We start from the raw sequence: 24,623 nt of genomic DNA, 5'->3' as shown, positions 1-24,623 counted from the left end.
GGGACATCACAGAGAGCATGCAGAATGTTTTGTAGGTGGAAGGGGAAAAGCCAGAAGTCGTGGTGCATGTTGGAAGCACCAGCATAGGATGGAAGAGGGTTGAGGTCCTGCAGTCAGGCTTTTAGAAGATGGGGAGGAAGTGAAATAGGAGGAAAAGGCAGATTAATCCATAGCAAGAGACATGGTGCAGGAGTGAGGCCTTCAACCTGGGACATTGGGGCCAGTTCTATGGCAGGAAACACCTCTTCAAAGTGGATGGGTTGCACCTGAACAGAGAGGGGACCAATAGCCTCTCTAGCAGGTTAACTAGTATTGTGTGGAAGTGTTTAAGCTTGGTTTAAACTTGAATATTGTTACAGTGAGTCCCTTCATTTAAGCCATTAATATAGATTGTAAATATCTGAGGTCCAAGCACTGATCCTTGCAACACCCCACTACTCACAGCCTACCAACCCAAAAAGTCCCATTTATTCCAACTCTTTTTTCTGTCCATTAATCAATCCTCAATCCATGCTAATATATTACCCCAATCTCAAGATTCCTAATTTGGTGCAATAACCTCTTGTGTGGAACCTTCTAGATTGCTTTTTGAAAATCCAAGTATACTACAGCCACTGATTCCCCATTATCCATCTTATTATATTAAGTATAATCACGATAGTTACATCTTCAAAAAACTTTGTCAAACATGATTACCTTTTCATAAATCTGAGGTGAATCTGATTAATCATATTATGATTTTCTAAGTGTCCTGTTATCCTAATAATACATTCTAGTATTTTGACGATGCACCCTCTTTATTACCTTTCTTAAATAAGTGTTATTTTTTCTACCTTCCAATCCTTGGGAACTGTTCTAGCATCCAAGGAATTCTAGAAGAATAAAACCACTGCATCCCCTGCAACTACCTCTTTAAAATTTATGGATACAGTTTGTCAGATCCAGGGGATTTGTTGCCAGTTAATCCCATTAATTTTTCCAGTACTATTTCTTTACTTATACAGATTTCTTTAAATTTCTCATTCTTGCTAGACCTTTGGCTCCTCATTATTTCCAGAATGTATTTTGTGTCTTCTATCATGAAGACGCATAAAAAGTATTTGGCTACTATCTCTGCCATTTTCTTATTCTCCATAATAATTTCATCTGTCTCAGCTTCTAATGGGCCCATGCTTAACTTTTACTAATCCTATTGTTGCAACCAGGTTAACAGGGGTGAACTGACTCCTTTCTTTGTCCCACTCCTGGGTTGGTTTGAATGTAAAAAGGAGGTGATGTTGCTAATTTAATGTATATTTAACTGTGTAAAGCTCAATGCAAGAAATATGCCAGCCAGGTTTCTTGACTTAATAAGTAAAGAGTTAGTTTTAATGCTAAAATTCACTCAGATAAAAGATGCAGAAATTATTAAAAGGTTCAAGATGTACAAATATGTCCACCTATCCACTAATGCATAAACAACACATGCATAATGGCCCTCCCCCCTCCCCAAAGCATATAAAAAACAAATAAAATTCTGTAGAGTGTCAGATATTAAAAACTTGACCAAGTAACAAGTAAAGTTAGAAAAATTATCACAGAGTGTCCAGATGTTTGTTTTTCGCTGAAGGGTCCTGGTCCACAATAGCTGCTGGTTCTCAGGTTTCTCACTGGACACAATAGAGTTGATTCAGAATTCTCCTTTAAGAGCTCTTGGTTTGCAGCAAAGAGGCCTGATGGTGGGGTTTTCAAATCACAATCAGCTCAGCTTTTATGAGAGGGATAGAGTAAAGCTGTTGACCCTGTGGCAATCTCTCTCTGACTGTTCTAAATCTGGTAGAGCTGGATCACGTGAACTCTCTCCTATAGCTCCATTGACTTTGTGCCTCCATAAAAGCAGCTTGTTTCCTTTGTAAGTGCTGTTCCCTGTCATAGGGACCTAGGCCAGAATTTCATGGCATCCCCACCATTGGGATTTTCGCCAGCGGGGGAGGGCGAAATTGAAGCAACAGGATATTCCCTCTGGGTTCCTGCCCACCCTGATCATACAGCGATTTTACATTGGGGTGGGCAGGACCTTGGACACCCTTGCCCCCAATTGATGCCCTTAAGTGGCCAAACCTAAGGTCTGTTTCCCCACCTGCCTCAATTTTAGACTGGCGGGAGGATTTACCTGGCATTGGGAAGCCCAAAAAAGATTGGGCCTAGATCTCAGGCGGACAGGAAGAGGAGGCTGGGGTATCTCCATCAGAAGCCCCCTTCTAGCTGTTTGTGCCCACCCCCTTAAGGTCTAGTGGCTGCTGGACCTCCCGCCCCCTGCTCCCAGCCTTTCTCCGACACCCAAATCGCCCCAGGCCTTCCCTACCCTCTGCGCCCTGGGATCCCTTAAACTTACCTTGTCCTCTGCTTCCGGGGCTTAGGCTCAGGCATGTTGATGTATTACCTCTTCAGTCCATTGCAGCTCTTGTCACTACAGCAACTAGAGAGCTGCCACTGGCAGCACTATAAGGCAGGGCTTCCTCCCGAGTGAGGGGTGGAAGTCCTGCCTACAGCCACTTAACACTCACTTGAGTATGAAATGGCTGCAGGGCACTCGGAGTCTGGGGAACAAATCCCCGCTGACTCTTCAGATGGCGGAAAGGGACACTACCACCATCCGAAAAATTCAGGCCCTAGGAAACTTTCTTGTGTACATTCCATGAACTCATCCTCCACACTATTATTGCAAACTTGGTTTGTCCAATATGTATAAAGATTAAAGACCCTCATGCTTATTTTATCACCCTCAGATGGCCTGTGCCTCAAATTTCCTGATCTATACTCTGCCCTACACTACAACTACCTATAATCAACTCCCTCAAATGTTTGCTGCTTCTTAGCTCCCCCCAAACTGATAGTACTTCTTGATTTTCTGAGCTAAGATCCTTTCTTACTACTGTCTTTATCCTATCTTTTATTATCAGGGCCAACTGCCCTCCTTTTCCAAGTTGCTTTTCTCTTCTAAAAGTTACGTATCCTGGGATATTTATAGTTCCCAATTCTGGTCACTTTACAAGCAGGTCTCAACAATGGAAATGAAATCAAACCTATTGGGCAGAATTTTGCGCTTGATGGGCGGGTGGGGTCCACCGGCTTGGCGGCGGGCGGACAGCCGATTGCTGCTGCCGAAATGGGCCCCGCTACCATTTTGAGTGGGCGGGCCAATTAAGGCCTGCCCAGTGGCCTGCCTGACAGGAAGTGCAATGCGCTTTTCCCTGAGACTAATGCTGTCTCAGGGAGAGCGCTGAAAGTTTTATAAACTTAAAAAATAGAAAAGTAAAAAAATTATTAACATGTCCCCCTCATGTGACAATGATAAGGTTGGGAGCGCAGGGCCTTTAATTGGTTTAATTATCCTGTCAATGGCCTCAATTGGCCATTGACAGGTTGGCAGGCAGGCAGCTGATTTTGCTGTGCCCCCATCTTCCTGAATATTTAAATAGAGCGGGATGATGTCGCGGGCCCCGCCCCCAACTCGCCGACAGAAAAATTCTGGTCATTAACTTCTTTCTGTGCTATTAATTGATCTAATTTATTGTGAATGCTTCACACATTCAGGTATAGCGCGTTTAGTTTTGATGCTCTTCCAATTTTCCTTGATGTCATGTTAGTCGCTAATGCCTTATCATCCTTGTTCCTCTCACTGTCCTTTCCTGAATCACTGTGCTTATTTTTACCCAAACCACTGCTCTGCTCTAGAGCCTTGTATTTGAATTCACCCTTTCCTCCATCTTTGAGATTAAAGCTCGATCTTTCACTGTAGTTATTTAATTTGCCAAGACTCTTGTCCCAGTTTTGTTTAAACAGAGCTCATCCTGACAGAACAGCTCCATCTTTACCCAGTACTGATGCCAGTCACCCATGAATCAAAACCTTGGCCTTTCACATCACTCCTTCAGCTTTTCATACATTTAACCTTCTAAACTGTTTATCCATATGCTATTGGTGGGTGACTCATGTAACAATCCAGAAATTTCTATTTCTGAGGTTCTGCTTTTTAATTTGGATACTAACTCCATGACGTACCTATATTGTTGCTTCCCATGTGGACCATAACTAGGGGTCTGCTCCCTTCCACTTGAGTTCTTCCCTAGCTGCAAGGAGATGTCCTTAACCTTGGCATTGGGTAGGCAACACAACGTTCAGAACTCCTAGTCTATGCTACAGAGAACAGTATCCTCCTGATTATACTGTCCCCTATCAGCACCACAATCCTTTCCATTTCCCCCACTTGAATGTCTCCTGCACCATGCTATTATGGTCAGTTTGTTTATCCATCCTGCAGTCCTTGCTCTCATTCCCACAGGTAGCAGGTACCTCATATCTGTTCATCAAATTCAAGGACTGAGGCACCTTCATTACTAACAGGATGGAATCCCATTCCTACCTGACTTGCAGTTGCACCCTTCTGTCCCTGACCATCAACCAATTCTAAATTTCTGCTTAACCTAAAGGGGGGGACTGCCTCCTGAACAAAGTGTCCAGGTAACTCTCCGCATCCCTGCTCCCCAGCCAATGCCTTCAGCTTAGACACTAGCTCAACAATTCGGAGTTGAAACTCCTCATGCTGTAGACACCACAAATATTGGGGATTTCAATGCTCTCCACAACCTCCTACATGTTGTAGTTATGGCACATCACCTGCCCTGCTGTATATATCTGATCTTATTAATTTATTGATTTGATTTGTTAATTAGCTTATTATTTTTAATTGGATCTATTCTTTCTATTTAGTAAATTAACTGGTTTATCTAGTTTAAGTCAGTAATTTACTGAACAGCAAGTTACAGCTTTCCAACTTAGAGACAAAAGAAAACACATACCAGGTGGTGGAGGTAAAAGTAAGAGTAAAAAGCAGCACCTTGTCCCCATCTGCTCTGAATTCCAACTTGCACCGAACTCCTGCCTGTTAACAAACCACTCAGTTCTGTGATCACTTTGTGTTCCCCACTCTTCTACACTAATTGTCTGCCTAATAATAGTCGTGCAACTAGGCAAACTGGGTGGTTCACCTAGAGTGGCAAAATTTGTGGAGGTGGGGGTGGGTGCGGCAAAAAACTGAATGAACTATTCATGAAACTACATAAGCAAACTGGCTTCAGCGGTTTGAAAGGTCTACATCTACTGAGATGCATCCACATACACTGACATACATATAGATTTCCAAGTATGTACATTGCAGTCTTTCCCAAAATTTTATATTATATTTCTCATTCTGTTTATGTGAGTTTTACAAATTTGTATATCTGCATTATTATTCCAAAACTGTGAACCAGTAAATAAATCAAAGGATGTAATTTAGTCTAGCCCACGCTATCGTAATGATTACTGATTATGTAAATTGTGCATCAAATCATCTAGTAACTGTTGCAGGAACCTAGTATTACATCATATGAGCCATATTACACATTATAATGTGCTTTTCTTCCAATACATATCCTGTGAAAAATGTAGAACAATGAGAATGTACAACCAGAATCAAATTTCTCCCTTTTCATGTAAAATAAATCTGTAAATACAAATGCACAATTTTTATTCATACTAATGGACACCATTCATTTTTGTAAGTTGATTGTGGAGGGCGAGGGGGTTGGGCTGCAAGGTTTGTCGAGAGCGCCTAATATTTTTGCACTGACCCGGCTGTCAATGCAAACTATGCTTATCTTTGCTCTCAGATACTAGGTGGGCACAAAGCATCTCTCATGCTGCCTGATCGCTTTGCATTTATTCTTTCAAACACATCAGAGAGGGAATTTCCATTGGAAAGGCAGGGTACCTTATTTGCCTACCCTACAGGGTAGGCAAATAAGATAAGCCAGAGTAATTGGCACAAGGCTAATGAGAAGGTACGTTGCAACAGAGGGAGAACAGAAAAAGGAAAAGCAGTTAGGAAATGACTTCTTCACATTACTGAGCCCTTTCCATCGCCTTTTATGTGTTTACCATTAGTTTGCAATCCAGGACGCCAATTTGAATGGATGTCCTGATTGATCAAACATTATGATGTTTGCCACAAGCATGACTGGCATATTAGCAGATGTTAGAATGGTACTGGAAAGTTAAGGATGTAATGACCTTGACTGCCACTGACAGCTGCCATCCCCACAGTGGATGTTCTTATTATGCTCCCACAGCCTATGAAAAAAAAAGAAAGAGCATTGCATTTATATAATATCCTACTTGGTACTCTGATCTCTTTCATCTCGTACTTCTTCAAACACAAGATATTGCCTTCTAGATGGATCAAAAGCAATCCTATCATTAGTTTTACCTTCATTTTTTCTTACTTTCATGTAGGCTGAGTCTAATGACTTGTGGTTCCTTGAGGACCCATGAAATCTGTATTGAAAGAGTTCATAATTCACCATCCCTCTTTTTTATGTTTATGGTGCTGAACTCTTGTTGATGCTTCATATATGGTCAGCTTCCAGTTCATAGCAAACAATAACATGGTGAAAGGAACAATGGCTTGAATTTTAACCTGAAATTGCATTTTGCACTGTTGTATGGGAGTGCTATTGTGAGGTTGGGAAACCTGGAAGAATGGGTTTCTCAAATGTCCTGCAAAATGTAACCACAGGATACCTTTCAGTGGAGTTTGTGTCCATGGGCAGCATGATTGACAGACTGGAAGTGGGGAAGCCTGCTTCATAGGGCCAAAGCCTATGAGGGCAGATAGGTGGGGAGTGAGTGAGATCATGGTGGAGGAAGTGGGTTTGCATCATAGGGGGCATGTCTGGATCATGAAGGGGTTTGATGGTGGTCAGACCAGCAGGAAGGAAGTCTGCTGGTGGTTGGAAGAAGCAATTGAAGGTCAGGGGGCATTGTTGGACAGTGTATGTGGGATACGTTAGTGGTTGGTGGGTGTAATTGGTGGTCAGGGGTTGCAATGGTGGTCGGAGGTGGAGAGCAGAACTATTCCGGTGATGGGGGAGGGGTTACCGGGTATTTGATTGGGCTCTGAGGAAATACTGTTATTCTTTCTGGCCCAGAAGCAGTGGTGGAATTTCCTAAGACCTGGGATACTCGGAAAGCTGTGGTTAAAATTGAAAAGGAGGCACATAGCCTCATTATAATATTTAAAAGACTAACCCACTTCCTGAGAACAGATTGGTTGCCCTCCCCTTGTTCTGCCTCCATTAAGACTGGATGTGGCTGGGTTCAAAGCGGTTTGGATTCCCATTTCAGATTGTTTGTATTTTAATTTCTGGCACGACCCAACCTATCAGTTTTTGGGAATTAAAATTCAGCCCTGATGCCTCAATAGATGGGAATACTGTGTATCGATTAGCATAACTTCTGTCTTTTTATAACTGAATTAGACTTATCCATTTAAATAAAGCTCATGTAAAACTCATGCTGAATAGTCCCTGCCTACTTTAAGGCTATTTACACTGAACTTTGAATGGAATGAATAAACACCAAGCCCTCAAACTTGATCAGTTCCTTTCGCTGTGTTGTAAATCACCATTCAGTGTGTGAGTTAGTGCATGTTTAAATCATGTCATAAAATTTTTAATTTCTCCATAGCAAAACGATTAAGTACAGAATAAATCTGATGTGTGGAACAGCACACTTAAACGTGCAAATGAAGATTTTCTGTTAAAAAGCTCTAGAAGATTAGACTCAGATCTAGAGTTGAATGGTTTGAAATATACTCATGAATAAACCATGTTATTAAAAAACATTGACAAGTGAAATTTAGAGACATTGTTCAACCCTATTTTTTTTCAATTTAAAGTTTATTTGTTTTTAATTTGTATTCTTTAAGGGAGTGATTTCAGTGCACGGGCATGGAATACTTTTAGGATTGGTCTTATTCAAAGAAGATATCTCTGCTTATGACACTCTGCAATAAAATTCTACTTCCTTACTGTTCAATTGTTGCAAATTATTGTTGGGGATTGTAGTAACTGTAGCTTTAAGGAATGTAGTGGCTGTAGCTTTAAGACTTATTGTACTGTGTGATATCACGTGACAGTATGAACGAATCAGCCCTAGGCAAAGGGAACCATAGGGGTAGAGTTTCTGTCTCATCATGGACCTTGATGGAAGGATGTAACTGCTGCTGAAGCCCTGTAAATAAAATTCACTGTTTCTTATGAGGAACTTGTCTGGATAATCAAGTCTATAACAACTGGCGACAAGGATAAATTGGTTTAGGTGCTATCCCTCATCCAGTGAATGTGAGTATCTTGTTTTAAACAGAAGGGAAGATATACTAACCAAGTATGCCATTTTTTGGCAAGATCAACCCCAAATTCATTTGATTCATCAACAGAGGATTCGAGTCAATGGGCAGAATTTTCCGTGCCCGCTGGTGTCGGGCATGATTGATGGCATAAGCAGACAATATGATGGGCTTGGTTTTACAATGGTGGGAAACCAGTTCACGATCGTCTGTTCAGCCTGCTAACGGTGGGTTGCATTTCCTGCTATCGGACGTTGGAAACCTCAGTGTAATACAACATATCATTAGCAGGCCAGCCTGCCGGAATCGCTCCCTCACTGCTGGATCGTCCGTTCACATTGGGGAGAAAGCATGCCGACGTGTTTGTCAACAGCACATAAAAGTTGTGCACTTGTTGCCCTGCACTTTGAGGGGAACTCGGAGGTGAGTACACAGCAAAGTTGTGCAGTGCTTGCCAGGTCACCTGTTGGACTTTAAGCTTCAGGGACGTCGGGGTTAAGGGCAGCCTTGCCGCTGAGGCAACTGGTGATAGGCAAGGGCAAGGGCAGCCCTGAATATAGCACACAATCATTCGGATTGGGGAGTAGGGTGGGTGAGGGAAGTGCCCACGAATTTGGGAAACCTGTATAAAATGACCATTCCTCTGCAACTGAGACAGTTCATGCACAGTCAGATTGATATGATTGGAGCCGGGCCTCTAGTTTATCTGTCCACTCAAGCAACGCAGAGGCATCAAAGTACCATCAAGTTCTGCAAAGCTTCCCCTGTCCCACCCCTGCCTTCCCCTCACCCCCCACGGCACAAACTGCAAATTCATGAGCATTTTAATGGACTGCAAAACAATTGAATGACTGTACACATTATACAATCTCCTTGCGAAAGCTGGCCATGGAGCAGTCACTGGCAAAGGTGCTCACAGCCCCTTGCAATCTCAGCATCCAGGTTTGGACCAGCTTCTCCCATGGTTCAAGCTAACAGGGCAGCCATGCAACGTACTAAACTCTGGCCATCCAAGTGGTGGCTAGCACTCTCCGGGAAGCGTTAAGGGGTCATCACACTTAACCAGGACAGGTTCTTAGCACACCCACGCTAACCACGTGTCTCTCTCTTTTATCCCAAAGGAGGAATACATCAGGGTCATGGACCCTGGTGAACAAGCTGTATGCCTGATGGCCTGCAGAGCATGAAGACGATGGAGGAGAGAGCGACTGTGGCTCCTGGTTGCACAGAGGCAGGAGCAGCAACCTCAGGAAGAAGGGGCAGCTGGGGCTCCTGCACACGCCGCTGAAGAGCTACAGCGAGGGGTCACAGGCCAGTGCCTAGCAACACCCAGGGACTAGAGATGCCACCTTTCATTCCTGCGGATGGCCAAGAACCAGTGTCACCAAAAATTGCACGTCCAGGGAACTGGTTAGTCACATCTGCCACCTGCTGCAGGATTTGGCGCCACAGGAATATGGAGGGCATCCACTGCCAGTGGCTGTGAAAGTGACCGGGTTGCTCAATTTCTATGCCAGTGGCTCCTTTCAGGGCTCCACAGGTGACTTCTGTGGGATTTCACAAGACTCCACCCACAAATGCATCCATGAGGTCATGGATGCCATCTTCAGGAGGGCACATAACTTTGTGCATTTTGCCCGGGACCAGGAAGCCAGGATGCAAGAGTGATTGGATTTGCCCAGATCTTGGGTTTCCTACAGGTGCAGGGTGCCAATGACTGCACTCATGTGACGCTCAGATCTCAGTCATAAAACATGGTAGGCTACATCAACCGTAAGGTGTTCCATTCACTGAATATACAACTGGTATGCGACCACAAGACTGCAGGTGTGCGCACGGTTTCCAGAGCATGTGCATGACTCCTACATTCTCAGTCGGTCGCAAATCCTTGCAGTCTTCCAGGTTCCAATGAGGCTACAGGGTTAATTGCTTGGGGACAAGGGCTACCCGCAGAGGCTGTAGCTGATGTCACCCGTGCGGTGGCCTCAGACTGCAGCAGAGTGACGGTATAATGAGGCTCATGCTGAAGCTTGAAACTTGGTGGAGCAGACTATTGGGATGGTGAGGTTGAGTTTCTGGTGCCTGGACCGGTCTGGTGGAGCCCTGCAATACAGTCTGCATAGGGTGTCATGCATCGTCATCATCTGCTGTGCCCTTTACAACCTGGCAATGCAACGGGGAGAGGAGCTGGCTGAGGAGGAGTTGGAGGAGCTGCACGTCTCCTCCAATGAGCAGGATGCCCATGGGCATGAGGGGGATGAGGCCCTCGCACTGGCTAAATGAGGCATGCGTGCTCGGGAGGCCCTCATAGCTGCCAGAATTGTGGAAGATGATGGCGACATGCAGTGAGGTGACTCCATAGTTCCTCACATCATATCTGTGAAAGTTTGAGTCCAGTCTGGCTTATGGCAGTGTGAATGCCCTCTGTGTGAGAATGCTCCTGTCATGGAGATGCAGTGGAAGCCCGAATGGTTGCTCGATTGCAGGAGGATGATGACGATGACATGCAGTGAGGACATTCCATAAATCTTGGCCTCTGAGAGTGTCTGAATCCTGTCTAGCCGAGGGCAGCTTACATACACACATACACCCATCCCCAGGCTGTGCAACTAATTCTCCTTAACTTTCCTAACACTACGTCTTGGTGCTCCCCAGACATCCACAGCAGAGGTGGAGGCAGCCTGCTGACTGTGACGCCCTGTCTGTGATGACTTTGCCAGGCATCTATCTGGAGGGTCAAGACTTGGGCAGCCTCGGCCTGCTTTTGGGGTCCTGGTGTGTGGCAGTGGCACCCTCCTTGGCCTGTGGAGCTGGAACTGCTGAGGTCACAGGAAGAGGACAGTCGAAGGGACGGACACTCTTGGAGTCACCTGGATAGATTGGCCTTGAGTGTGCATTTGCTGATCCTCCTCCCTATGGGTGCCCTGGAATCCAGGCTGCCTCCTTGAGGAGAAGGGCTAGCCGGAGTGAGATCGAGCTGCCCGGCACCCCTCTCCCGTACACACTGTTGGAGGCCAAGTGTGGCATCAGCGATGGAGCTAAGCCCGCACAGCAGCGCAGAAGTGGAGTCCTGGACCAAGGTCTCAATGGCAGCCTCCATCCTACCAGTGTTGACCTCAGTGCATTGGCAAGCCGGCGCTATCACCTCAACCTGAAGGCAGATGGACTCTTCCATCGTGCCTTGCAATCTGAGGAGTGTATGTTCCTTCGTGATGTTCCTGAGCTTGCCTTTGCAGCTCCAGCGACTGTGACATGACCGAATCCAAAGGCTCGTCATCTGACTCAGACTCAGCAAATTTCTAGCCTCCAGCAGTTCCCTGAATGCCAGAAACCAGGGAAATCCCTGCCTCCACCTGCTGTTGATTGGACAGTACAATGTGCTCTCCAGATTGTGATCCCTGGGCTATTCAAAGCTAGGTCCCACCGAGGTGTGTTTCTCTGTGCTGGTGGAGGGTGTGGGTGAGCGCTGTGATGAGGCTTTAAGGAGGGTGCCTTCAGATTCCTCTTCAGAGGTGTCTTCGCAGCTTGATGGGAGGCCCTGGGTCATGGGCTCTGTCGGCTGTTTCCCAGTTGTGCCTACAAAAACAAAGGGAGATAATTAGTGCATGGCAGTGGCCTGTGAAACAGGACACATCACTCACAGCATGGTTGTCTGATGGATGTTGTACTGCTGGACCCTCACTTGGTAGAGCACCGCCAGCCTCAGCATCAATACAGGACCAGTCCAGATCCTTGCCAGCCAGCTGGATGGCTCTGTTTCCAAAGTCTGTGAGGACATTGATTTTGGGCATTCCGTCACCGATCTGCAACCTCTCCCTCTTGCTGTGTGCCAACTTGTCCTGTATGAATGGAGATGGAGAGAGTATAAGTGGGGCACCTATCAGGCCAGAAGTTAAGTATGCCTGGCCTGTGTGGGTGGTGAGTTGCCCTATGGATGGGATGAGGACAATTTAAGTGTGTGTGAGAGTGAATGATGATGTCCCATGAACCAGCAGTGAGTGAGGGCTCTGTGGATGTGTGATGGGTTTGTGAGTGTGTGAGCTGAGAGTGATGAAAAAAGTGATTTACCCTGGGAGAAGATTATTCATCTTCTTGCAGCACTGGATGGCTGTCCTCTTTTTCAGGGCGTTGGCGCTGACCACCACTGCCACCGCCTACCAAACCGGGTTAGTGCTGTCACAGCCTGAGCTGGGGTAGAGGACATCCCAGCGGGCTCCACAGCATCTAAAAGGCACTCAAGGGACATGTCGCTGAACCTGGGGGCTGCAGTTTTCTTCAGTTTCAGGGCCATGTCTTCCGTGCAGCTGTTCTGGTCCGGAAGCACTGCTTGCGGAAGTGTGCTTGCGGCTGGATTTTGAATATGGTGCCCGGGGTGATGGCGGACAGGCAAACAAGAACCCGCATGCAATGGAAACAAAATGTTTCTCAGGAATGGATAAATACTGAGGCGGGTTTGGGACAATACAGTGTGAAAACCCACATTGCGGCCAGCAGGTAAAACCTCATTTTACCTACCCGCTACCGCACTTAGTGCAAATCTGGGATGATTCTGCCCATTATATAAAACACCTTGGTTTCTTTTTCTAAGCAAAAAAAATAGCAGTGGAGGAAAAAAGGAAAGCAATTCTCCTAAGTACCTGTGGGATTAAAACTTATAATTTAACCTGTAGTTTGATGGCCCCGAGCTCTCCCGATTCAAAGATCTTCATTGAATTGGTAGACCTCGTAAAGGGTCATTTTCTACCCAAACCCTCCATAATCATGCAGAGGTTCAATTTAATTCGAGAGTAAGAGCCCCAGGGGAGACCATAGCAACATACGTAGTGAAATTGAAACAGCTAACTGAACATTGTGACTTTGGGGAGGCCCTAAACGATGTGTTAAGGGATTTTTGGCCTGTGGTGTGCATGATGATGCCATTCAACGACAATTATTAGCTGAAGTAAATATTGATTTTTAAAGTGCATTGGAAATAGCGTTTGTGATGGAAAGTTATGAGCGGGATTTGCAGGCCTTACAGGGTGTACAAATTAGTGCCATTTTCCAGTTGGGGCGGGAACAGACTGCCAGATATGGTGCGAAAACCAAGGAGTCAGCTGCAAAGCAGGAGACAGCCCCTGCTACTGGAAAATTTAAAAACGTACAGGAGACAGCTGAGCAGCAAATCTGAAAATGAGTTGTTGCCGATGTGGAAGTAACCATTTCCCTGAAACTTGCAGCTTTAAAGATGTGGAGTGCCATTATTGTCAGAAAAAAGGGCACATACTGAAGCAATGTAAAGCAAGATTGAGATAGACTCCCAGGCAGCAGACTAAATGGATCCAAGTACATAACATGGAAGAACTATTTAAAGTGAAAATTGGGAAAACAGAGCCAATCACTGTTCCTCTGCAGGTCAATGGAAAACCTTTGATGATGGAAGTGGATACCGGTGCACCACCGTAGTGGGGGAGCACACATTCAAATATTTAAACAAGGGTACTCAACAATTGAACATGGAGAGACTTCAACCAAATTAAAAATGCATACTGAAGCCATACAAGTGAAAGGTATTACCACTGTACCTGTTAATTGCAAACATCAGACAGCACAGCTCCCTGTGATTGTAGTGGAGAGTGAAGGATCAAGTCTTCTAGGTCATGATTGGTTAAAAAGAAATAAACTAAATTGGTCTGAAATTTTCCAGCTGAGAACTGGAGGACTACCAGAGCTGCTAAAGAAATATGACAAGGTCTTTCAAGAGGAACTGGGGAAAATCAAGGACCTGCAGGCTAAGCTCTATGTTGACCCTGAAGCAGCTCCTCCTTTTTTAAAAAACTGGCCTATGCCTTATGCCCTGAGAGACAAGGTTGTCACTGAATTAAACCATTTAGAGAAGCTGGGTAATATTTAGCTGGTTCAATTTTTGGAATGGGTAGCACCATAGTCCCTGACTTGAATCCAGATCAGACCATCTGTATCTGTGGGGATTACAAGTTGTCAGTAAACAAGGCTGCCAAGTTGGACAAGTGCATTACCCCCAGGATTGAGGATCTGTATGCCAAATTAGTAGGGGGGAGAATTTACGCTAAATTAGATACGAGTCATGCATATCGACAGCTGGAACTGGATGATACATCCAGAGGAATTGTAACCATAAACACCCACAAAGGGTTGTATCAATACATGCGCCTGCCTTTTGGTGTTTCTTCAGCCTGCATGATTTTTCAGAGGATGATGGAGGGTTTGCTACAAGGACTACCACAAGGAAGGGAATCGCTTTTAACTAAGTTGCATAGCGGAATCCCGGAATTTCCAGAATGAAAATGCTTGCAAGAAGCTATATCTGGTGGCCAGGTATAGACAGTGATATAGAAGAAATGGTTAAACACTGTCTCCAGTGCCAGAAACTACAGAAGGTGCCTGTTGTAGCCCCACTGCACCAGCGAGAATGGCCTGGTTGACCCTGGGTGAGACTGCATATGGATTATGTAGGTTCATTTCTAGGCACCATGTTTCTACAAATAATTGATGCACATTTCAAATGGTTAGATGTGTATGAAGTTAGGTTGCCAACATTAGGTGCGACTATAGAAAGGTTACGCAAAGTTTTTCTATACATGGATTGCCAGAAGTCATTGTCTTAGACAATGGCATTGCATTTACCAGTGCTGAATTTCAAAGATTTGCGAACCGAAATGGTATCAAACACGTAAAGACAGCACCGTATCATCCGTTGTCTAAAGGATTGGATGAGGGAGCATGGGATGAAAAAAATTATTGGGAGGATCATTGGAGACTAAACTTTCATGTTTCCTATTGCACTATAGAATGACCCACTCCACACTACTACAGGTTCAACATCTTCAGAAATACTTATGAAGCGCTGCCTTCATACGAGATTAAGCTGGGTACTTCCCAATTTGAAGGGGAAGATAGAGAACTGTCAAGGGAATCAAAAAGTGACTCATGATTTGCATAGTGGAGAGCAAGCATTTACCTTTGGTGAAACAGTATTTGTACGAAACTTCGGTGGTGGATCAAATTGATTACCTGGCGTAATAGTTTCTGTGACCAGACCGTTTTGTACCATGAAGAAGTGGAGGGCTGGATCACCTGAAAACACGCAGATCATTTGAGAAGGAGAGAGCTACTCCAACAACTGGTGTTCCACCTGTAATCATTGTAGAACCTGTTGTCTCCGTTGTGATTGATCAACCAAGGATAGACATGCCAGATGTCTCTGTTGGAGTGGATAACATTGAACTGTCTGTGCCTAAGGAGGTACCTGATGTTGCTGTGGTTCCAAAAAGTGAAGATTCAGTAAGAAATTCTAAAGCTCTGAAAGAGCACCTCGCTGCGAATTGTGCTGGCACAAGATCAGGTGGTCTGAATGGAGAGCTGGTTAGCAGGCAGGTAGATCTTGGTGTAGAGGAATCATTCACTGCTTGCCCAATTAGCTCCCAAATAACTCTGGCCTTACCTTTTCAGGGTCCTTCTGCTTCACCACCTGGTACAATCAGACGGAGCTTGAACTGCACACTCCGCTCAATTGTTCCTCAAAATTGCACTGGGGTCCTAAATACGTCATAAGATCCCATATGTCATAATGAGGCTTCTGCCTGAAACAGGTGAGAGCTTGGGCCACCCAATAGAAGATCCAGAAAATGTGGCGGTAGGCAGTGTCTGAGCAGTAATGGGGTTGTAAGTCTGTTTTTTTTCATGTCGGCTGAGGGTTAAATATTGGCCAGGATATCAGGATAATTTTCTGCTCTTCTTCAAAAGAGTGCTGTGGGATCTTTTCCATCCAGTTAAGAGGGAAGAAAGGGGTTAGTTTAACATCCCATTTGAAAGATGGCACCAATGGAGTGCAGCACCCTCCCAGTGCTGAACTGGAATTTTAGCCTTGATTTTTATGGTTAAGCCTCAAACTGGGACTTGAAACCACAACCCTCTGATTCAGAGGCAGAAGTGCTATCAACTGAGCCACAGTGTGACGGGCATGCTAGCTATCTATTTTAGCCTCTAAGGGTCTTTGCATCACCTTGGGAAGGAGATTGGCTTAAGCTGGGGTGGCTGCTGTTTTTTGTGCCTTTGCAGATACTTTTAGCTATTCATAGCTTTGAAAATGACGCCAGAATTTAGGATAGAGGGAGGGTAGACAGGGGCGTCACTCTGTTGCACTTACTCTAACAGAATAAAAACCGGGGTCGTGCTGTGTAGGGGTTGGGGCGGCAATGTGGTGAGGCAATCAGGAGGGGGCAAGTGGTGACTGGCAACTTCCCATGAATTTCATGTGGATCTGGGCATGGCATTCCCGTTCTTCCCAGTTCCATGATAAAGTTAACAATAAAAGTCTCAGAAATGTTAACACCTGTTTCAGTCATGGGTCCTGAATGCCTATACAGGAAACATTACCAGTAGGGCAGGAAATGCACTTCTGGTGCCAAACATACACACACTCCACCTGCTATAGTCAACGCTTAGGCATCCAATTTACACTTGTGAAATGGGGATAGATCCAATGGCCTATTTCATTTTAAATGAAGTGATTATACAGAATGTACATTTTCACATAACCATATTTGAGACCCAGGTTATTTTCTTAGGCCATAGTTTGGCTTGAATGCCCTGACAAACATTTTGAATTCATGGATGGAATATTATTCTCCAAGACCTGTCCTATTCACAAACTGGAGGTTAGTTTGCAAATAAGATATACACTTGATACAAAAGAATAGTTTATATATGCATATTGAAAAAATATACTTGTATAATATTGCTCTTCTTGTGCTTATAGTGCATGCTTATATTCCTCTTCCAATAAAACAATGCATTTTCTCAATTTAAGGTATCACAACAGTTCTAACTATGACAACACTAAGCATCAGTGCTCGACACTCTCTGCCAAAGGTTTCCTATGCCACAGCCATGGACTGGTTTATTGCAGTCTGCTTTGCATTTGTGTTCTCTGCTCTGATCGAATTTGCTGCTGTTAACTACTTCACAAATGTACAAGCTGAAAAAGCCAAAAAAAGGGCAGCCAAGCCTCCTGCAACATCGCCACTGACTCCAATAAAGACAGTGTCTGCCTCAGAGGTTGTACTTCAGGTAATAGCTTTATCAATAGTTATTATAAAGATGTAGAATGGTATAGCCAGTTTTAATTGAAAAAATGTGTTTAAGTTCCAAAGCAATGCAGCTCTTTTAATGTTGTTGCTGTTAAATCTTATCAGATATCCTCCCACCACTGAGTTTACCCAGTAAGCAACTGAAACCTAGGGCCAGGTTTTCCCATCCTGATGCAGCATTGAATTGCTTTTGTGGGCAAACGAAAATGTTGATGGGACCTGGATCTGGAATCCTCATCCCATTTTTGGTGCTAGCCATCTTCACTGATATGGCAAAGTGGGTTGGTCAGGAACCAATGTGCACAATGACGGACTGCTGAAGCTGTACTTTTGCTATTTAGAGGGAGTCATGCAAGTTCAGAAGGCAATGTAAACCATGCCACCGCCATGCACTCAGCAACGCAGCGAGCAGCCCCTCAGCAGTGCAGGAAAGTCCTGAAAACTGTGCAGATAAGGAACTCCTGCTGTGCTTTGACTAGAAAAGCCTCAGTAAGGCCCTGGATCTGAAACAGTGAAGGAGGATGGAGACAGTGTTGTGGACCCTGAATAAACAGAGCCTGGGCAAAATTCTGCCACCAATGAGGTATCTGTCCATTCAGCCAGGCTAAATCTTGACCCTAAGGGAAGAAGTCTGCTGTTGGATGTGGATGTAGCTCCCTCACACCTGCATGTCATTCAGGCAGAGCAGTTGCAGCAGCAGCCTCGCATGCCATGAGGAAAGATTCTTGGGCAGCAAGGGGCCCAACCTCAGCAGCCAGCACTGAAGAGGAGAAGGAGCTGAGAATACCCTGAGCTCCATGTGTAGCACAACAGGCTCATCTACCTGGTGGTGTCTGAATATCAGTGCAGAGGAGACAGCTGTCCAGGAAGATAATGACCGACCACTGGCCCCTATAACCACCCACTGGCAGGTCCTGTCAGTAGCACTGAAGGTGACTGTGGCCCTCAACTTCACCTCGAGTTCATTTCAGAGCTCTGTTGCTGACCCCTGTGGAATATTTCAGTTGGTTGCTCACTGCTGCATCCATGCTGTTCTAGATGCCATCTTCACAAGGGCCGCTGATTTTATCAGTTCCCTGATGGAAAAGGCCTTGCAAACACGTAGGGCAGTGGGCAAAAATAGCTGGCTTTCCCCAGGTCCAGGGCATCATAGGCTGCACCTGTATGGCCATGAAGGCACCCATGGAAAGACCAGACAAGTTCATTAACAGGAAGGGATACCACTTCATCAATGCCCAGGTGGTCTGTGACCATAAGAAGAAATTACACATCTGTGCAAGTTTTCCAGGAAGCTGCCATGACTCATTTATGATCTGTGAGTCAAGGCCTCAACTTTTCTCCCCCAATTTGATGGATTCTGGGAGATGAGGGTTACCCTCTGAGAAGGTGGCTTCTGGCCCCACTGAGGGACTCTCAAACAGAGCCCCAGCACTGGTACAATGAGAGCGCCCGCACACCAGGGCACTGGTTAAGCAGGCAGAAGGCCTGCTAAAAATGAGATTTTGATGCCTTAACCACCCTGGGGGTGTGATGCAATATACGCCTGCCAAGGTCTTTTGAATGGTCATCGTGTGCTGCATGCTGCACAACATGGCGTATCAGATGGGTGTGACACTTGAGTAGGCAAAGTACAAGGGAGGCCCCATATCATTGCAGGAGGAGGAAAAGATGTGACACAGGACAGTCCCAGAGACATGGAGAGGAATCCATGCAGGGTGCAATTGTTGCAAGGGTCATACTGCATTCAGCAGCGATACAATTTAGGGCGCCTTGTGTAACAGATAACAGAACACATATCTGGCACTGGACGAAGCCTTCAGATGGACAAAAACCAAGCCAACAGCCCTCCCATTACACCCATCACATATAGATGGTCTACTGGCTGCAGTCTTCACTGGCACTGGTGAGAAACTGATGACTTCTGTCTATGTTGTAAATACACTTTGGCATAGATATGTAAATAGCATGCAAATCTGTGCATAAACCAATAATTTTAATATAGCTTTAAGTGAGACAAATTTCTTACCTATATAGAAAAAACACACCACATTGACCCATTCAGTGTTCAAGGTGAACACTGCAAATGCATACACTCCTATGCAGTTCTCCCCTTGTTGTCACAGAGGAGGTGGAGCCACCCTGCTCATGTCTTTGGCTCTACAGCTGTGAGGACCATCGTGGACAACCTCATTGCACAAGGACCCATTGGGCCTCTTGCTGTGACTACACCTCCTGCATCTCTCTTAGAGGCAGTTTTTGTTGATTGGGACCTCACAAGCACTCCCTCTGTCATAGTGGCCAGGCAAGCCAAAGATGGTGAGGCTCCCTCAAACTGTATGAAAGCCCCATCTTCCTCTGGAACATCCTCAGCCTTTGCTAGGCTTTCCTGCTGTTTTGAAGGAGCTTGTTGCTGGAGCCTGTTTTGAGATTGGGTCCTTCTGTCTTGGAGAGTAGGCATGAGACTTGGTTCTTAGACAGACCATAGACATACTGTGGTATCTGCTTATCACTTGTTTATTAGTAATACTTATAAATAGGTTACAGGGTAGGCACATAGCTCTTAGGACTGATCCCACGCTCTCTCTTCAGAGTCTACACGACTGATTGGTGTCAGTAGTACGTCATCATCTCAGTCATATATTAGCATGTCCCATCTGATAACCCTTAATACTACAGGGCAGAGCTGACACACAAAGCGGCAGGCCTGAATTCAGCCTGACCCTGACATCTGCCATGAAAATAATGTGGCAGGTAGTGCCGGTCAGTAGGTGGGATTGTGGTGTTGGAAAATCTCCCAACTCCCCTTTCTTGCCTCCATGTGAAAGTCTGGGCTCTAAGGTCTGGATAGGGCCTGGACTTTATTTGATTTAATTTAATGAGAGAAGACACTTTCTGAGCTTAGTACATTTCTTTGAAGCTTAATTAAACTCAAAAAAGGCTATAACAGGCATGTAATCATTTTTGTGTGCACTGCACACACACGCACACGCACACACACACACACACACATACACATGCATGCATGAGCAGACACATGCAAATAGACACACACACATGTGCACACATGAACAGACACACACACATGAACAGACACAGATGCACACACAGTAACATTTTTAGCTCGGCAAGGATCCCGACGTTATTCTCACGCAATAGTTCAGTCAGCGGGCATGCGCCAGAGTTGGCAGTGCACCAGCCAACAATTAAAAGGCCTATTAAGGCCATTAAAAAGTTAATTAAAATACATTTTTTGCTGCCCATCCAACCTTACGGTTGGTGGGCAGGCGAAAAGGCCAAGCGGCTTTTGCACTTTTTTGGAAACCTCATTCACAGGCAGGATGAGGTTTCCAAAAGTGAATAAAAACCAAATAAAAACTTTATTTTCTCATTTATAACATGTCCCTGCTCATGTGGCAGAGTAATATGACGGGACATGTTTCATTATATTTTCATTTTTTAAATTATATTTTTTTCAAATATCTTCATCCCCCTGAGGCAGAGAGCTGCCTCAGGGAGATTATCTAGTGTGCACTCGCACACATGCGCAAAGGTCCCACTTGGCCTGCTTGCCCTCCTCTCCCCACCCACACAGGCGGCGCTGAGCGCTGCTGCTCGTGTTTCACGCTGGACTGGCCTTAATTGGTCCGCCAGCGTGAAATTGCTTTCTGGGCCTGATTGTGGGCGGTGGCTGGCTTTCCGACCGCCCTTGCCAATCCTACATGCCAAGGGCAAAATTCTGCCCATGAGCAAACACACATACACACATGCACACACACACACACACACACACACACACATGAGCAGGCACAACACAAACACATGAACAGACAGATAAGTGTTGATTTTAACTTTTGACTGATTGAGGGAGCGTGCTAATAGCCTTTCATTCCAACAATGAAGGGATCAAAATGCAGGCTTTATTTAAATCAACCCCCCCCCAGGGCATACCAATGCATTTTGCCAAACTCAGGAAAATACAATCAACCCAGATGCCACCTAGTTGCAGGTAGTAAGGTAAATTCAGCAGAGGGTCTTGATCACTGAGCGGGAGAGCCTGAGGCTGCAGCAGACCAAATTAGATTTTTGGGGCTCAACGGAGTATACTCCAACCAGTTCTATCCTGCAATGGTGATCGGAGTCCAATGTTAGTCATACGTCCCTGATTTTCATGTTGAGAGGCCTGAAACAGGCAGGCACTTCAGTTGCCCAGCTTTGATGAAACTGGCAGTGGATAGTTTGTTGGCACTTATAGGGCAGTAAGTCTATTTTGAATCCATTACCATCCCAGTAACACCAATTTAAGTGTTACAATCAATCACACACACTCATTCACACACAGATAGAGTCATATTTATCTGTCTACCTGGATGGTAGTATGGGAAAGGTTATCCATCTGCCTATGGTAGAATCCACCCAATTGTTGTACCATTGATTTCAATGCAATAAAACTTCAGTGGGATCTACAATAGATGACTGACCTGCTCCTCCAGGTCACAACTAACACTGACGTTGCTTATGTGGTTCAGAAAAAAATCAGTATAACCCTTACTTGAATAAAGCTTTTGAAATTAACCCTCATCTTTCTTCAAATAATTTTCAAAAAATGGATCAGAAATTCCTAGAAGCTAAAGAGAAAAAACCCAATTATGTAGTTGGCTGATCAGTACTTGGTCATCCTGGGAAAGATTGATGATAACTATGATTATTAACCTCACAGGGATTAGTTGACTTTACTAAGATGGAACAGAGGGCATATTTAAAAAAAACACATTCTATTCTGGGCCCCTGTTAGTGCAGCATATTGATACTTCCTCAATGTTACCTTAAAGAGAATCACAGTGTGGGAAACAATTGTGATAGTTAGAAGATGGACTAGATAATCCCATGTTCTTTACAAGCCTTGAACTTTTCTATAATTTTATGCTGGCAATGAGGAGTGGAAACTGTGGCTATTTTGCACACCTCCAACTGGCTGAGATTAGTTAACACAGTGCAGACTGAAGATTGAACATCGAAAGTCCTGGTCTGTAACCTTCAGACACCTGCTGAACAAATTTACACTTGTTTGCATATATATTTACCATTTATAGTCATTTCTATTCTTAGTACAATCAAACCTATTATGCAACTAGTCTACTTGCAGGCATTCAACTTGATTCATTTGGATCGGGATGATAGATATGCAAAAGCATTTTGAGTAAATTGCACTCAAATTTTCCTTTCCTGTGGATAAACAACTCTGTTCTGCTTAGTCCCTTGTGGTTAGAGCCACCTGTGGGTTGGAGTTCTACTTCATGAGGTACTGATACTAACCAATAATTTCTAGGTAAACTACATCTGTCTGGACAATGAACTTTGCTTCAACGTACAATAGCATCAAAATCAGTATTCTCACATTTACTGGGTCTCACTATTTTTTCCAAAGTTTTGAAAATGGACTGAACAAATATTAGAGCAGTTGGTTCTCTTGAAGTTGTAGCTAGGAATCCAGATTCTACCTGATGAACAACTGAAGAAAATTAAGCTTAGAGGCATTATTGCTGTTTCATTCACAAAATCAATTACAAATAATTATTTTTATCTATTAAATGCAATGTGAATTCTTACCTCCTATATTGAAGCAATGTTCTTTCTCCCTTCTCCTAAAGCACCCTGATTCCAATGGCAATTTAAGGAAGAGAATGAACTTCTTGGCGCAATCAGATATCCTTGGCGGTCAAAAAGATCACTTGGGGAATGATAGCAAGAGTGTGACACCAAGACCATCTATAATTGGCCAGGTACCTCCCTCAACTATGGCGCCTCCTTCTGTGCCAAGTCCTGGTAAATTTGGGCACACCCATTCATCCCCTACATTACCATTGATGAGAAGCACACCACCACCCCCTCCTTGTACTCCCACAATAACTTCACTGAGACCCACACCGGTTCATCACCAATGTGGAGCAACACTTGAACAGAACCTACTACCATCTAGACTATTTGGACAAACCTCAAAACATTCTTCACCCACAACTGTTGTGGCTGCCCCAACCCTTCCTGCAGCTTCACCTGCAAATAGTGGGACCAGCAAAATTGACAAATATGCTCGCATAATTTTTCCAGTAACGTTTGGTGCATTTAACATGGTCTACTGGGTAGTCTACCTCTCAAAAGACACCATGGAAAAAACAGAAGGTGATTTGTAATTTTGCTGCGACAGAAAAATTGTATTATCTTTTAGAACAATTCATAATCCATGAAATAATGCAGGGGTTTCATTTGAGGTTTATTAATCTATTGTGTACAGACAGCAGGGTTCTCAGTAATGGCTGATTTCAACTGAACAGTACTCACACACAGATCTACCATTGCTTGTTGCTGAGGACAAGTTTGTATTGCTGTTGTTATCCTCCTACATGGCATAATGATTTGCCTAAGATTTGAATAAAGAATTAGAAAGTGGAATATATGAAGTGGAAGTAATGAAAAGAAAGGGTGGCACAAAGAACAAACACAGATAAACATCTGTATTTAAGGAAACAAAACAGAAAAACTGGAAATACACTGCAGGTTCATCAGCATCTGAAGGAGAAAAGACAAATTCAAGTTACCAATAACAACTGGGCCTCTTCTTCAGAACTGAGTTTCTGATTTGTGTTTTTACGCCTGGACTCAAGTGATCAGTTAAAGTAATTTTCAATTCTGCATCTTGAAGATCCACTTAACAAAAGATTAAATTTTCTCTGGCTATTCAACATAGTTTAAGGTGCGATATCATCTTTTTCAGGCTATTCACACTATAAAGAAGAAAAATAATTTACCTTTTGGTATTTTTTTGTAACTATTATTTTCAAATTATACTATAGACACCAAAAACATTTTAAAGAGTGGGTGTGTTTCTAATAGCTGGAAAAGTGCCTATGAAGTTTCAATAGAAATAGAATATAGCTAAAATAAGGTGAGGCCAAAATATTGATAATGAACCCTATGTTCACTTCTAGTGACAGGTGGAGACACAGCCTTCAAGTAAATAAAAACTGACAAGAGCAGAACAAAGGCACGATAACATTTTTATTGTATTCACATTCAACTTCAACCCAAGATGCTTCCATACTGTGATAAAAACAAAAAACTGCGGATGCTGGAAATCCAAAACAAAAACAGAATTACCTGGAAAAACTCAGCAGGTCTGGCAGCATCAGCGGAGAAGAGCAAAGTTGATGTTTTGAGTCATCATGACCCTTCAACAGAACTGAGTAAAATTAGGACAGGGGTGAAATATAAGCTGGTTTAAGGTGGGGGGTGGGTGGGGGGAGAGAAGT

The 24,623-nt window shown here is 44.2% G+C and overlaps 1 protein-coding gene across 1 annotated transcript in view; it reads left to right on the top strand.

The window, feature by feature from the left end:
* gabra4 (gamma-aminobutyric acid type A receptor subunit alpha4) overlaps positions 1-23,507 on the top strand; it is a 69,437-nt gene extending 45,930 nt beyond the window's left edge. The window contains exons 8-10 of the mRNA XM_041183052.1: positions 17,040-17,299; positions 21,344-21,349; positions 22,968-23,507. Of these exons, the coding sequence (XP_041038986.1) occupies positions 17,040-17,299; positions 21,344-21,349; positions 22,968-23,507 (806 nt within the window). The remainder of the gene's footprint in view (positions 1-17,039; positions 17,300-21,343; positions 21,350-22,967) is intronic.
* The last annotated feature ends 1,116 nt before the right edge of the window (positions 23,508-24,623 follow it).

Source organism: Carcharodon carcharias, chromosome 1, assembly GCF_017639515.1.
Source record: "Carcharodon carcharias isolate sCarCar2 chromosome 1, sCarCar2.pri, whole genome shotgun sequence".
NCBI lineage: Eukaryota > Metazoa > Chordata > Chondrichthyes > Lamniformes > Lamnidae > Carcharodon > Carcharodon carcharias.
The sequence above is the reverse complement of the archived record's forward strand: the minus strand, read 5'-3'. Positions and strand labels throughout refer to the sequence as shown.